The sequence below is a fragment of the Ooceraea biroi genome, chromosome 1 (assembly GCF_003672135.1).
Source record: "Ooceraea biroi isolate clonal line C1 chromosome 1, Obir_v5.4, whole genome shotgun sequence".
NCBI classification, from domain to species: Eukaryota; Metazoa; Arthropoda; class Insecta; order Hymenoptera; family Formicidae; genus Ooceraea; species Ooceraea biroi.
In genome coordinates this window covers 15,086,182-15,101,396 of record NC_039506.1, presented here as the reverse complement: position 1 = coordinate 15,101,396, position 15,215 = coordinate 15,086,182, and the positions used below count along the sequence as shown (strand labels likewise).

The following is a 15,215-nucleotide window of genomic DNA, read 5'->3' as shown; positions in this document are numbered from 1 at the left end:
CTGAAAAATTCAGGTTCTAGCTTTAAAATAGTGTATCGCACGACCTTTTAATGTCACGGAAAGTATTAGTTATATTAGTCTGAAACATGCTCTAAACAGTTATTTTCGCAACTTTGTCTCAACTTTTCGACAACTCCCGCGACTTTTAAAAGGGTAAAGTCCATGCAGATTTTTTTTCGCACAATTCAAACACAAAACTTTTTATTGAGAATTGATATAAAATTTTGCGTTCAATTTAACTAAAAAAATCTGTACAGGCTTCTCTATCAATTCAATACGCGTTATATGCCATTCTGACATTTGCTTGAACATGCAAAATTTTATTGTTAGTTCTGTTATTGCTGAATTTTAATCCGTCCTCATTTAGAAAGCAAAAAGAATTGTTACAGATGGTTTGGAAACTCTGTATGTTTATATATTGCTAAATTGTTTTCTAGCCTATTTTGACTAGTTCTGTGAATCTTGACAAGGGATTAGTTTACACCTTGGTAAAACAAACCATAGGGAATGGACTTCTCACTTCTGGAGGTATAAATAAATAAACAAAATTTTCATGAAACTATTTCTATAATTTCATGAAATAGTTGTCATATGATAGACTTACCTTGTACATATGTATCTGTTTATTTTACTTTTGTTATATAATTCATTGGATTAGTTATACGTTTATTCGCTTACTTTGCTAAAACGCGAAACTGAAGCACAGAGAAAAGAAAATATATTCACACCATTTTAAAAATAATTGAAATGATAATAATGGACGTACAATGTATTTTTTACTTGGCTTCTATATTAAGGTTTTATCAATATTCGATTATCTCCTAATATTCTGTTAAATAATACTACTTGTCTGTTTCATTTTCATACTGCTTCAGGAACACAATGGGTCCATGATAGGAAATTCATTGCTCCAACATTCCATACAAGTATATTGAACAAATATACCATGACTATATCGGAAAAAACAAATATCCTAATAAAATGCCTCGAGAAAGAAATCGAAAGAAATTCAGGCAATGCTATCGATATTGTTCCTTTCGTTGGAAAAGTTATTCTCGATATTACATGCGGTAACGTTTGTATAAATTATACTTATTACTTCGAATTTCAACTTTATAAGTGACATATTAAGAAGAAAATCTCACTACAAGAAATAAAAATAAATCTCACTAGGTGTTAAATTGCAGATACAGCAATGGGAGTGAATTTACGAATCCAAGAAGTTGAAAGTGACCTTAAGTCTGTAATAGATAGGTCAGCTTACATATTTCGATACATCATTGTTAGATATTCTTAAACTAAATTTATTGAGAGTTAACACAGTATGAAAGGAACGAAACAATGTAAAGAACGTATATAAAGAATCACGGCTACACGAAACTACGTCTGCTCCGAAACGCGCCTGATTGGCAAGAGACCGGAGCACACGTCGCTCGGCTACAAGAACCGAATACTTGATCGTTTACACATGCGCACTTTCTATCGTATCGATTATCCTATCTATCGATTTAAACTTCGATTACATACATCGATTATATATCCCTTAACAATCATAATTAGTTATTCATCCTATTAATAAAATAATAACATTTATTAATTAAATAATATATATACATTTATAACTTAGTAATTGTATTGCTTAGAATGTTTCAATTAAACTTTGAGCGGATACTTCAACCGTGGTTCTGGATTGATTGGCTCTACTATCTGTCGAGTAATGGAAGAGAATTTAAATCAGTACTTAATAAATTTCAAAAATTTTCAAACGAGGTATGCTGAACACTGACAATATATACATGTTATATCATTAAAATAGTAGATGCGGAAATTAATTCGGTACTTTTACATTTAATAAATCATAACTCCTTTAAATTCAAATATCTTCCAGCAATTTAGTGGCTTTTGAAGTGCTACTCTTAAGGTCTAAAATGTGCTAGATATGTAGCTTTACGAAGCTGACAACATAAACTCGCAAAACAGTAACGGATACAATGATATTCGACAAGCAGCATATCAGACACTGCATTCTGTTGGTTTTCCAACTGGAGAAAAATGCTGCTCGGGCTGGAAAAATGATTTGCTCCGTTTTAGGGGAAAGTGCTGCAACGCATAAAATCTGTAAAAAGTAGTACCTTAAACTTCGGAGTAATTATTTCTGTCTTACCGATAAAAAAAGTGCTGGAGAAAATACTTGAGAACGAGGAGCTCGAGAAATTATTCAATGGGAATCCTTCTCAGATTTAAAATGAACTTCCGTTACAAGTAGGAGTAACGTGTAAACCCATGTTGGTTTATATAAGTTGGGGAAGATTCAAAAAGTAAAACGATAAATTCCGCATGAAATCAGTTCGGAGCAAACGAGATTCGAAATAGCGGTTCTGGTTAAAACGATCCTGATAAACGATACACGTAGAAGATATAAGAAAATAAAAGACACTTTTTGTACAAAAGCATTACTGGCGATGAAAAGTGGGTTTTGTATGACAACCCTAAAAGAAGAAAATCGTGGATTGACCATGGTCAACCACATCGACCACTAAACCCAATATTTTCGAAAACCAAAGTTTATTACCTATATAGTGAGATATGAAGGCCGCGATAAATTATGAGTTACTGCAAACAATTAATGCCGTCTATTACCAACGATAACTGGTTTGTTTGATCGGTGAAATAAAGGAGAAAAGTTCGTTTAGTAGTCATGAAACACGGCCAGTCATCTTACAGCTATAACGCTCGGCCACATGTTGCAAAAGTGACAAATATTATTTATTCGTAAAGTTGGAAAGTTCTGAGAAATGCGGTTTATTTGACCTCAGCAGTCTCTACAGATTACAATTTATTTCGATCGCTCCAGCAGTACTTGACCGATGCATATTTGAATCGCGTGATCCACTAAAATAAAAGATATCCGAGAATACATCAAGGATTTCATTGATTCATAGCTGCCTTTTTTGCGAGAGAAGATTCGTCAGTTACTCGATAGATGAAAAAAAAGAAAATCATAATGAAGTTTTCCAAGATTGATATGTTTATTATTTTTCTATAAATAAAGACTCGATTTCTTCAACCAAAGATACCGAATTAATTTCCGCAACTAATATTAGCAAATATATTACGTTAATATACGATAGCAGTGTATTAAGCGTTACAAAGATTGACCAAATTCTTATTACAAGTAGAAAATTTTCAGATAATACGCAAGAAAAAAGCTTTACGGCAATCACAAGGCAACCACGTCAGTATAAATAATGATGACGAATTTCACATAGGTATGATTGGGAATGATTGAAAAGTCCAAGCGAATGTTTTTAACAAAATTTAAAACCACTTTATATTAAGTATTAATACAAAGTGTTGCGTTGGAAATTTGTTTGAAAAATTCGCACAGATTTTCTTGTAACGCAATATAATAATTTTGCTATTTTATATAAATTGTATTTAACAAAAACTTTTTTGCTATAGGTGTACAAAAGAAAACAGGCTTTTTAGATTTGCTGTTAGACGAGAACGAAAAAACTGACAATCCCTTAAGTGATGATCAATTGCAGGCACAGGTTCATACATTTTTGCTTGCAGTGAGTCAAAAATGTTATTTTCATGTATTTTAATTGGTATTGGTTTTATAATGTATATATAATAGATAAATGTGGGATAGATGGCCATAGTCGTTTTTTTTAGTGCGAAAAGAACACTGTCTGCTTCTCAATAATAAAATGTTAAAAAAATAAGCTAGTAGTATCTTAATGAAACATTAATGTTTATAAAACGAAACATATTGTAGAATGGCAAGAAGATTGTTTTAGTTTTGGAAACGCGACGTTGTAATTTTAGTTTTGTTTTAATAGCGCGGTGATCGCGTTCAGTTTGATATGCGGTTGACGACTTATGTTACTTTGTTTCCGCGGGCGACCACGCAGCGGCGTGAGCAGCGCGAAGGGAGTCGAGATCTGGCAACGAGCGAGTCAAGACGTGTTACGCGCAAGCCAGTTGTTACATTACGTTCTTCTATTTTATTGTACCGTATCTCAGTAAATTCTTGTGTGGATCATCAAGGATTCTTGTCATCTTTATCCCACTTTCGATAACATCCCACATATAAGTTGGGGGCTCGTCCGGGATTCGGACAAAATAGAGGAAAAAAGAAGGCGCGGTGGCAAGATGGCGTCGAACGAGGAGAAAGGCGAAAAGAACGATGGACAAGACGTTGCGGAAGCGGAGGCCATGACGGTAGCCCAGTTAAAAGACGAATTGAGACGACGTAAATTAAAGACGACCGGAAACAAAGCAGATCTGGTGGAACGTTTTCGTGCGGCCATGTTACTCGATGATCAAAAAGACGAAGATGCTGATGTTAGTGACGACGATGTGCACGGCCAGACCGATAAAGACGACAGCGAATCGGACACCAGTGACGAAGCGGAAGACGATGGACGACGAGGGGCACCCTCGGGCGCATCACGCAGACGAATAAGGTACACGCTAACCTTTAAGGACGTTGAGGATTCCATTGATACGTTTAGCGGCGACGACGGTAAAAATATCAAACAATGGATCAAGGATTTTGACGAAACAGCAACACTGTGCCAGTGGAATGACGTGCAGAAGACGATTTATGCGAAAAAACTTTTACGCGGGTCAGCGAAGATATTCGTGAAATACGAGACACGAGGGAAGACATGGAAAGACGTGAAGATCGCATTGAAGCAAGAATTCGCCCAGAAAGCCGATAGTCATGATGTACACCTGCAGTTACAACGGAGAAGAAAGAAGATAGACGAGACATACCAGGAGTATTGTTATAAGATGGTGGAGATCGCTTCCAGAGCAAAGATGGAAATTAGTGCGGTAATACAGTATATAATAGACGGCATTCACGACGATGAGGTAAATAAGGTTATTTTGTATGGTGCGAAAAGTATTTCGGAATTGAAACGTAAATTAGAGATATACGAAATAATGAAAGGTAAATTAAAGCATGTAAAATTAGATGATAAGAAAAAGAAGTTTGCGCATGTTGAGACGGGTAAGCAAAACGTGAAACGTTGTTTTAATTGTGGTAATCAAAATCATTTAAGTGCGGCTTGCCCGAACAAAGAAAAGGGCAACAAATGTTTTCGGTGCGACGAATACGGGCATATTGCGGCGAAATGTCCCACGGTAGAGAATAAAAAAACGACGGATAAAGATAAAAGTTGTAACGCGACGCAAAGTAAGACGGGTAAATGTTACAAAAATATTACGGTGAACGGAATTGAATTACCGGCTTTAATAGACACGGGCAGCGATATTAGTTTGATGCGAGCGGATTCGTATGTAAAAATCGGGGCGCCGACGTTAACAAAGCGACAAACGAAATTCCGTGGGGTAGGTTCAGAGGAAATCACCACGTTAGGTGAAACCCGAATAAATGTTATTGTAGATGAATGTACGTTTAGCGTAACGGTTCATGTGGTTCCGGAGGCGTTTTTGCAATGTGAAATTTTAATTGGTACGGATGTTTTGTTTAGAGATAACGTTGAATTACGAGTAAGAGATGGAATTGTTAAAGTGTTTGAGATTGTTGAACAATTCGCCGAATTACCTACAGTAAACGCAATTAATGTTAGCAATGAAGCGAACGCAATAGATTTAGTTCACATCGAAGATTTGGAATGTAGAAATAAAATAAAAAAGTTGGTATCAGAATATAAGCCTGAGAAGATGCGAGACGCAGGAATTGAATTGAAGATTGTTTTAAAAGACGAAATACCAGTGTATACGCGTGCGCGTAGGTTAGCCGAGGCAGAGCGAAAGACGTTAGACGAACAAATACGTAAATGGTTAGATGATGGTATTATTAGACCATCGGTTTCCGAGTACGCTAGCCCGGTCGTACTGGTTAAAAAGAAAGATGGAAGTACGCGAGTATGCATTGACTATCGGAAGCTTAATTTGAAGTTAGTAAAGTTGAGATACCCGTCACATAATATGGAGGAACAGATAGATCGTGTACAGGACGCGCGAGTATTCAGTACCATCGATTTGAAGAACGGATTTTTCCACGTTCCCGTTGCAAAAGACAGTTGCAAATATACGGCGTTTGTGGTCCCTGGCGGACAGTACGAGTGTTTACGTATGCCGTTTGGACTGAGTACCTCCCCTGCGTATTTTCAAAAATATATTAATGAAGTTTTTTTGGATTTAATTGCTAGAAAAATAGTGGCATTATACGTAGATGATGTGAATGTTTTAGCACGTACTGTACATGAGGCGCTACAGAATTTAGAGGAAGTGTTACGAACGGCAAGTTCGTATGGTTTAGAGATAAACTGGGCAAAATGTCAGTTTTTAAAGACGAGGATTAATTATTTAGGATTTATCATAGAGAACGGAACAGTTACTCCGTCTGACGAAAAAACGAGCGCGGTAGAGAAATTTCCCACACCAATCGATAAAAAAACGATACAGAGTTTTTTAGGCCTCACGGGGTACTTTAGAAAGTTTATTCCGAAGTATGCCTCTATCGCATATCCGTTAACAAACCTGTTGAAAGATAACGTTCCGTTTCGTTTTGACGAGAATGAGAAGTGCGCATTCGAACAGCTGAAAACAGCTCTGAGTCAAAAGCCGATTTTGCGGATTTATTGTCCCAGTGCCGAAACCGAATTACATACGGACGCGTCATCCCGAGGTTACGGAGCGATATTGTTGCAAAGAGATAGCGAGGATCGTCTTTTTCATCCTGTATTTTACGCGAGCGGCAAAACTACCGAAAGTGAATCGAAGCTACATAGTTACGAATTAGAAGTTCTTGCGATTGTTAAGGCGTTGCGAAAGTTTAGGGTATATTTAATCGGAATACCGGTCAAGATTGTCACAGACTGTCAGGCCTTCACGCAGACGATGAAGAAGACTGACATTAGTCCACGGATTGCACGATGGGCCATCTTTCTTCAAGACTTCCAGTACGTAGTTGAACATCGCCCCGGAAGAAACATGCGTCATGTCGACGCGCTCAGCAGAAATGCACTACCGACAGCTATGGTTGTGTCAGAATGCGAGAGTGGGCTGCTGGCTAAACTACGCAAAGCCCAAGGAGATGATGAAGAAATAGCGGGCATTCGACAACAAGTAACGAATAATCAAATTGAAGAGTATGTTATTGAAAACGGATTGTTGTGGAAGAAATTAAATAGTGATAAGTTAATTGTAGTCCCGAAGTTAATGCAGAATAGTATTATCCGACAGGCGCATGAACGAGGACACTTTGGTCCAGAGAAGACCGAGAAGCTGATCAAGATGAATTATTGGTTTAAAGGAATGCGCAAGCAGATCGAAAACATCGTCCAGAACTGCATAAATTGCATCTTAGCCGAAAGAAAATCGGGTAAGAAAGAAGGTTGGTTACATCCTATCCCGAAGGGGGAAAGTCCGTTTGATACCTACCACGTTGATCACCTAGGTCCTTTACCGTCCACCAAGAAGAAGTATCAACACTTATTCGTAGTTGTAGACGCCTTCACAAAATTTGTTTGGCTCTATCCTACGAAGTCGACCAGTACAGCTGAGGTATTGGATCGATTGATGCAGCAGAGTGCTATTTTCGGAAATCCTAGGAAGATAATTTCCGACCGAGGGACAGCATTTACCTCACACGATTTTCAAGCTTACTGTAAAGAAGAAAATATTGAGCATGTAACTATTGTGACAGGAGTTCCCAGAGGAAACGGACAAGTCGAACGGGTTAACCGTATATTAATTCCCGTGTTGACAAAGTTAGCAGCGCCGAATCCAGCCCAGTGGCATAAATACGTTGCACAAGCTCAGCAATGTTTGAATAATGCACCATCACGAAGTACGGGTGTATCACCATTTCGTCTCCTGTGTGGAACACATATGAAGATGAAGGAAGATCCGAAGCTCAAAGATCTCATCGAAACCGAAGATGCTGCGTCGTTTTTGGAGGCACGAGATGATATTCGGCAGCAGGCGAGAGAGAACATTGTTAAGGTTCAAGAAGAAAATAGACGAGGCTATAATAAGGGTAGAAAGGCTCCGAGCGTGTACAAAGAAAACGACTTGGTTGCCATTAGGCGAACACAAAGCGGACCCGGATTAAAATTGGCGTCAAAATATTTCGGTCCATATCGAATCAGGCGAGTACTCCGGAACGACCGATATATTGTGCAGAAGGTCGGTGAAGGAGAAGGACCTCGTGAAACGTCTACAGCAGCAGAGTTTATGAAACCATGGAGCACCCCATCGAATGATAACCCAGAGAAACGAGCATAACATCTGAGGACAGATGTCGTCGGATGGCCGAGAGTGTAGAATGGCAAGAAGATTGTTTTAGTTTTGGAAACGCGACGTTGTAATTTTAGTTTTGTTTTAATAGCGCGGTGATCGCGTTCAGTTTGATATGCGGTTGACGACTTATGTTACTTTGTTTCCGCGGGCGACCACGCAGCGGCGTGAGCAGCGCGAAGGGAGTCGAGATCTGGCAACGAGCGAGTCAAGACGTGTTACGCGCAAGCCAGTTGTTACATTACGTTCTTCTATTTTATTGTACCGTATCTCAGTAAATTCTTGTGTGGATCATCAAGGATTCTTGTCATCTTTATCCCACTTTCGATAACATCCCACAATATATATTTAAATTTTTACAAAAAGAATGTTAGAAATAGATTCGCTTTCATATACTAGAGAAAACTGACTCTAAAATTTAAAATTAGTTGAGCAACTTTAAAATTAACGTAAATATAAACAGAGGAGAAGAAATAATTTTCAAATTAAAATAAGACGTAAGCAAATTTCTTATATTTTTTAAAAAAGAGATTGAGAAAAATTGTTAATACTACCTCTTAGATCTTTTTCTTTCCTTCATGGATGTAGCGTTAAATACCTGATGAAAAATAAGAGGGAAATTTCGTAGAAAAATATAATAATAATGATAATTCAATGACAACTTGACCAAGTATTTCGAGGTGCTATAGCCACCTCTCATAATTATCCGAGAGAGATCAAAACACTTCGTTAAATATAACGGACGCAAGTGGAAATTGTACATCAGGCATACGCAGAGAGTTTTGAATAAACCTAAATTCTGTCAGTTTAAGCTAGATATATTTCTGATAGTTAAACCAAAATAGTAACACACAAAACAATTACCAGCAGACAGTAAAGATTCAAATAGAAATATTTTCTAAATTATCAAGCGACGCGGTAGCGTCGCGACGCCAAGTACATAAAAAAATTAATAGCCGCATGAGAAATAGCCTCTTGATACAGCACTGGCGTGACATCGTCGAGGCGCTACCAAGTAGCTTATCCGGAATTTACATCGTTTGACAGGTCACATAAACTTGTGATTACAATATCTCAGGAACTAAAGCCGTAATAAAAAATCTAACGGCACTTTTATAATATAATATGGGTGCACGCTTTCGAACGCGATCAATTAGAATTAAATTGGTGCAGGCAATCCTGAGATATTGCAATCGCTATGTTAAAACTGTGACGTTTCGGTTTTCATAGAATTCAGACCACTCACGTACGTATGCTCGCACAAACCCATGCAAAGCGATTTTGTCCCTCAAGCTTGCGTTCACACATGTGTTCATACATGCATGATTTAATTTATTCGACGACGACGTTGCACGACGACGACGACAATGACGACGTTGCACCACATCGACGTGCTGCAACGTCATACGGCAACGTCGTCGTGGTCGTGGTCGTCGTGGTCAACGTCGTTGACGTGGTGCAACGTCGTCGTCGTCGACGTGGTGCAACTTCGTCGTCGTCGTCGATGTGGTGCAACGTCGTCGTCGTCGTCGATGTGGTGCAACGAAAAAAAAGTACAAAATCGCTTTGAATGTGTGTGTGCGAACGTATGTACGTGAGTCTGAACCTGATTTCGGAAAAGGAGAACGAAACGTCACAATTCTAACATTTAATTACAATATTTCAGGATTAACTGAACCATTTTTATTTGAAGTGGTCGCAACCGAAAGCTTGCACCCATATTATCTTATAAAAGTGCCGTTAGATTTTTTATTACGGCTTTAGTTCCTGAAATAGTTTAATCATAAGTTTATGTGACATGTCAAATGATATGAATTCCAGATAAGCTATACGTTAGCGCTTGACGTCTATGCACTGAACTTGGTAACGCTCGATGTTTATGCAGTGACTCTCATTGTTCGGTACCTTATTGTTTATTTTTATGTACTTTTCTATAAAAACATTAAAAATTAATGAAATATAAAAATGTTTACAAAAAGTAATGAGATCCCTCTAAAAAACCTTACAAAGGTAAAAGAATACGCCAAGTACATAAAAAAGCAAAACCAAATATGATGAAATCCATTGTTAACTAGCCAAGTACCTAGAAGCAATTCAGTTTGAGGATTTGTAATTTGAAATAATACTTGGCGTGCCCGGGTCGCATTAAAACGTACGTCCTACCTATACTTTGTGTAAACTGTATGTGTAAATTATTTGTATTGAGTGAGTAATGAAAAGGGATATTTATAATCACTCCGCTAATGTGCAAAACTGTAAACGTATTTGTTTTAATATTACCAAATACAAAGATTTACGAGTCATTAGTGAAAATACTCAAGGCAGTACAAATTTAGAAGAATGCATGTCCAATGCGACCCGGGCACGCCAAGTATTATTTCAAATTACAAATCCTCAAACTGAATTGCTTCTAGGTATTTGGCTAGTTAACTATGGATTTCATCATATTTGGTTTTGCTTTTTTATGTACTTAGCGTATTCTTTTACCTTTGTAAGGTTTTTTAGAGTTATATTTTTCTACAAAACCTCCTTTTGCAAACATACTAATTAAAACTCATCACAGATTTAATGATAACACAGTTGTACAGCCAGTAGCGAAATTAGAACGATTGATTATCTCTCTCGTGTGGTCATCTATACTGGAATTACCCCATAATGATAATACATAAATATATATATTTTGAGATATTGCATGTATGTATGTTAAATTGAAACCTAAATTTTATACATATAGGCCTCTGATACAACTGCAGCTGTACTAATTTGGACGCTTTTCCTCTTGGGTAATAATCTCGAGCATCAAGAAAAACTTCACGAAGAACTTGAAAAATATTCTCAAGATGCGGAAACACTAGCTGATGGAACCAAGTTATCTCAGTTAAAATATCTTGATAGAGTAATAAAAGAAGCGCTTAGATTATATCCAGCCGGACCTTTCATCACAAGATATCTAAATGAAGACGTAAAAATAGGTACGATGTGCTTTTCTTTTCATTTGTCAAAATCACCATATATATATATATATATATATATATATATATATATATATATATATCAAGCGACGCCAAGTACATAAAAAATAAATAGCCGCATGAGAAATAGCCGCTTGATACAGCACTGGCGTGACATCGTCGAGGCGCTACCAAGTACCTAGAAGCAATTCAGTTTGAGGATTTGTAATTTGAAATAATACTTGGCGTGCCCGGGTCGCATTAAAACGTACGTCCTACCTATACTTTGTGTAAACTGTATGTGTAAATTATTTGTATTGAGTGAGTACTGAAAAGGAATATTTATAATCACTCCGCTAATGTGCAAAACTGTAAACGTATTTGTTTTAATATTACCAAATACAAAGATTTACGAAAGTTGCTAGGCGCGAGAAGTTGTTTATTACAAATGGCATGCCTAGCCATTACCACTGCGATCGCTAGGTACTCGATCGCTAGGCGGTCGCATCTCGCCGCGCGCTTGCATTCGGCGGTAGGTCAGACTAATAGCACGATTTTTAATAATTAATAACTTGTTAACTATTGTGAAAATTGCAAAATGGTATAGGACTTTCCATTCAGTTCAGTCCGCTTTATCCACTCACGAGCGTTGAGTCGTGAGTTACCGGACACCCTGTATACACAAACACACACACACACCCTCTCTCTCTCTCTCTCTCTGTGTGTGTGTGTGTGTGTGTGTGTGTGTGTGTGTGTGTGTGTGTGTGTGTGTGTGTGTGTGTGTGTGTGTGTGTGTGTGTGTGTGTGTGTGTGTGTGTACAGAGTGTTAAAAAACTGGCGGATTTGCTCAGCACCATTCGATAGAGAAAAAAATATAAGAAAAAAATGTGTAATACTACTTTTCGATGCGATGAATAGTTTCGTCGCAATTGATTATTGTAATCAGTCAATCAGCGCGGAGCTACAAGAGTAAGCCGGGAGCGGAGGGCGCGAAGTGAAACAAGCTGCGACGCGGCGGCTACCGCGCTCATGCTCTCGTTACGATTGGAGAGGAAGTGCTCGCGACTTATTTATTTATTTTATTCAGCTTGCTTATAATATCAGTAACAACATAATTTACAGAAGCAATCATCATGCAAAACATTTGCGTGATTCTGTATCTATTATCATTGCGTGAGTCTGGTTCTATCATAATATCATAATGTCAGAGTTTGTTAATTTAATTAAAACTTTAGTTTTAATAAGCGGGAAGATAAAATAATTATTATCTAGAATAATTATTTTGCAATATTATTGATCATTAGATAAGCAGACTTTAACTATTGAAAAACCGCTTACGCAAAAATTATCAAACTGACTCTTATTTTGATTGCAATTGACATTTATCTTCTTATGAAGTTCATTGTGCGCGTTGATATTAAATGTAAGTTTTATTAGAATAAAAGTTGGTTGCATGCAATACATGCAATGTAACAGAGTTATGATACAAAGTAAAGAAAAGTTATTTAATAAAAAAGTAAATTTATTTATTAGAAAGTAATAAAGCATTTTAATTAATTTTATAATTTTATATTTAAATAATTTTTTAACATATTGACTTATTTGTATTTATTTATATTTATTTGTGGTCGATTTAATTCCAGTATTTATAGAAAGCAAAGTATATATTTCTCAAATGTGGTTTTTTGTTTGTTAACGAATAAAGATGAATATGATACAGTGGCTATTATAATACTTTAGCCTCTATAATAATAAAAATAATAATTTTGTACAGAATCTTCATATGTATATATTTTTACTCTTTTATATAAGTTGTGTATATATATTTATTTATACATATACATTTATTTAGAAAACTAATCTACATATTATTTTGGGATTGTTATGTTGATCCGTTTTATTTTAGGTGATTACATTCTTCCGCAAAATGTTGAAGTTGTGTTGCCAATTATAACACTTCATCGAAATCCGGAACTTTGGCCGGAACCAGCAAAGTTTGATCCGGATCGATTCCTTCCAGAAAATTCGAGAGACAGAAGTCCTTATGCCTATATTCCATTCAGTGGTGGGCCAAGAAACTGCATTGGTCAGAAATTTGCTTTACTTTCAATGAAAACCATATTAACGGCGATTTTCAGAAAGTGGAGGGTGAAAAGTGTAAAAACTTCGGACATGATTCATTTCCACTTCTCGATAACTTATCGACCAACCGAAGTTTTCCTTTATTTTATTCCGAAAAAATAACTAGCTAGCGAATATTATTATGTCTTGCACAGTGTGGATTTATTTCTGAAATTGATTGCAATATGTTATTATGTTGTTATATTGTTATTATGGTGTTATTATGTTGTTATGTTATTACATGTTATTATTGTATTCAGGTATCAAGGGCTGTATATAAAATATAATTTAATATTAGGAATATTGCAATTACGCAGATTTCAATACCTTTTGCGATGGAAATGGAACTGATATTTATATTATTTTAATTTTTTTCGCCTTTTCGAATATTCCACCGTTTAATAACTTGACCCTCACGCAACTAATGCACGCAGCGAATTCGTATTCGCTAATGATAATACGCGCAACATGGTCGGCGTGCGGCGTCACTGCAGCTTGCAACTTCGCTACTCATGCATAGTTAAAATATATTTTCGATTTTTTCTAACATGTAGGAACAAAAATGCATTATTATACGTTTTCTTATAAATAGAACCTGTCCACTAGAAAAAATTTCATGTTTATTAGTGGAAAAATAAAAAAGTTGAGTTCTAGAACTCGTATTTTTTTATGCAAAACATTAAGTTTTATGTCGGTATATAGCTTTCGAAATTTTGTACATTTTGTATATTTACAAAATTGCGCTATCATGCTTCATTCAGAAGTTATAGCCGAAAAACGAAAATTTCATCGATTTTCGAGGGTTGATTTCACCTCTTAAACATGTTTCGTTGCCAATAAAAAAAAAACACGGATCGAATATTTTGACCCCCTCTACAAACCCACCAAGTTTCATTAAAATCGGATAGGGACACCTGGGATATCTTCCTTGTCAGTTCAATTTACTGATTTAATAGGAGTAGATGCTTTTCTATGTAGAGTTGTGCATGCATATACGAATTAATGATTGAAGATTGGTATAAATCTTAACATGTTCAGTTTAAAAGTTTTCATAATAAATTTGTTTTTAAATCCAAAATATTTTTCTGCCAGTTTATTGAATCTATATTATATATATATTTTTTTTTCATGATTGATTTATACCGCTTAAATCATTAATTTAAGTTTTTGTCGTGGATATACATAATTGTTCAAATACCGTCGAATAAGGCGGTACTGAAATTCGCAGCAGTCGTATCAAATACGGCGCCACACAGATTTCGCGTAAATACTTTCTCGGATGAATTAATATTAATTGTTGCGGTAGTTAGTTTCATTCATTCATTTGATCGAATATATATTTTGCTCGCAACGCTATTAGAGACACGGCTATTAGAAACGCGGCGCGGTTATACACGCGACCAAACAATAAGATAAAAAGAATTTCAATTATTTTACTAGTATTTATTGAAAGATGCTGCAATCTAATCGTGATTCTAGTTTATTTATTATTCAATTTTTCGTTATCCCATTGGTCATTCGTTTATATGCTATTCGTGTATATACTGGAAGACTTCGCGATCGCGTCATAAATCTCATTTTGAATATAGAAACGTAAAACATAAAATGTTGTTAAATTTAATTAAAAGTAAAGTCGTTCTAAAACTAAAACTCGTAATAAATATATCGTACATACAATCTTCAATACATTACGGAGCAATGTCCGCTATTGCGGAAATAAGCTTCGCTGTTGTGCGGAGTACTTGCACGCGTGCGCTTAACGTTTTTTATTATAACGTTTATTATAACGTTTATTGTTTCACGCAGCAACACCAACTTGTTTCTCATAAAAATATATTCAGTATATTTTCACAATATATT

General features: G+C 36.2%; 1 protein-coding gene across 1 annotated transcript; it reads left to right on the top strand.

Moving 5' to 3' along the window:
* The first annotated feature begins 310 nt into the window (after positions 1 to 310).
* Positions 311 to 13,527, top strand: LOC105285369 (cytochrome P450 4C1-like). Its single transcript, XM_026969582.1, has 9 exons — positions 311 to 325; positions 438 to 528; positions 876 to 1,070; positions 1,188 to 1,254; positions 1,644 to 1,770; positions 3,191 to 3,269; positions 3,463 to 3,575; positions 11,018 to 11,255; positions 13,141 to 13,527. The coding sequence occupies exons 1-9, from the start codon at positions 311 to 313 to the stop codon at positions 13,476 to 13,478; spliced, it is 1,263 nt and encodes a 420-aa protein (XP_026825383.1). The 3' UTR covers positions 13,479 to 13,527.
* The last annotated feature ends 1,688 nt before the right edge of the window (positions 13,528 to 15,215 follow it).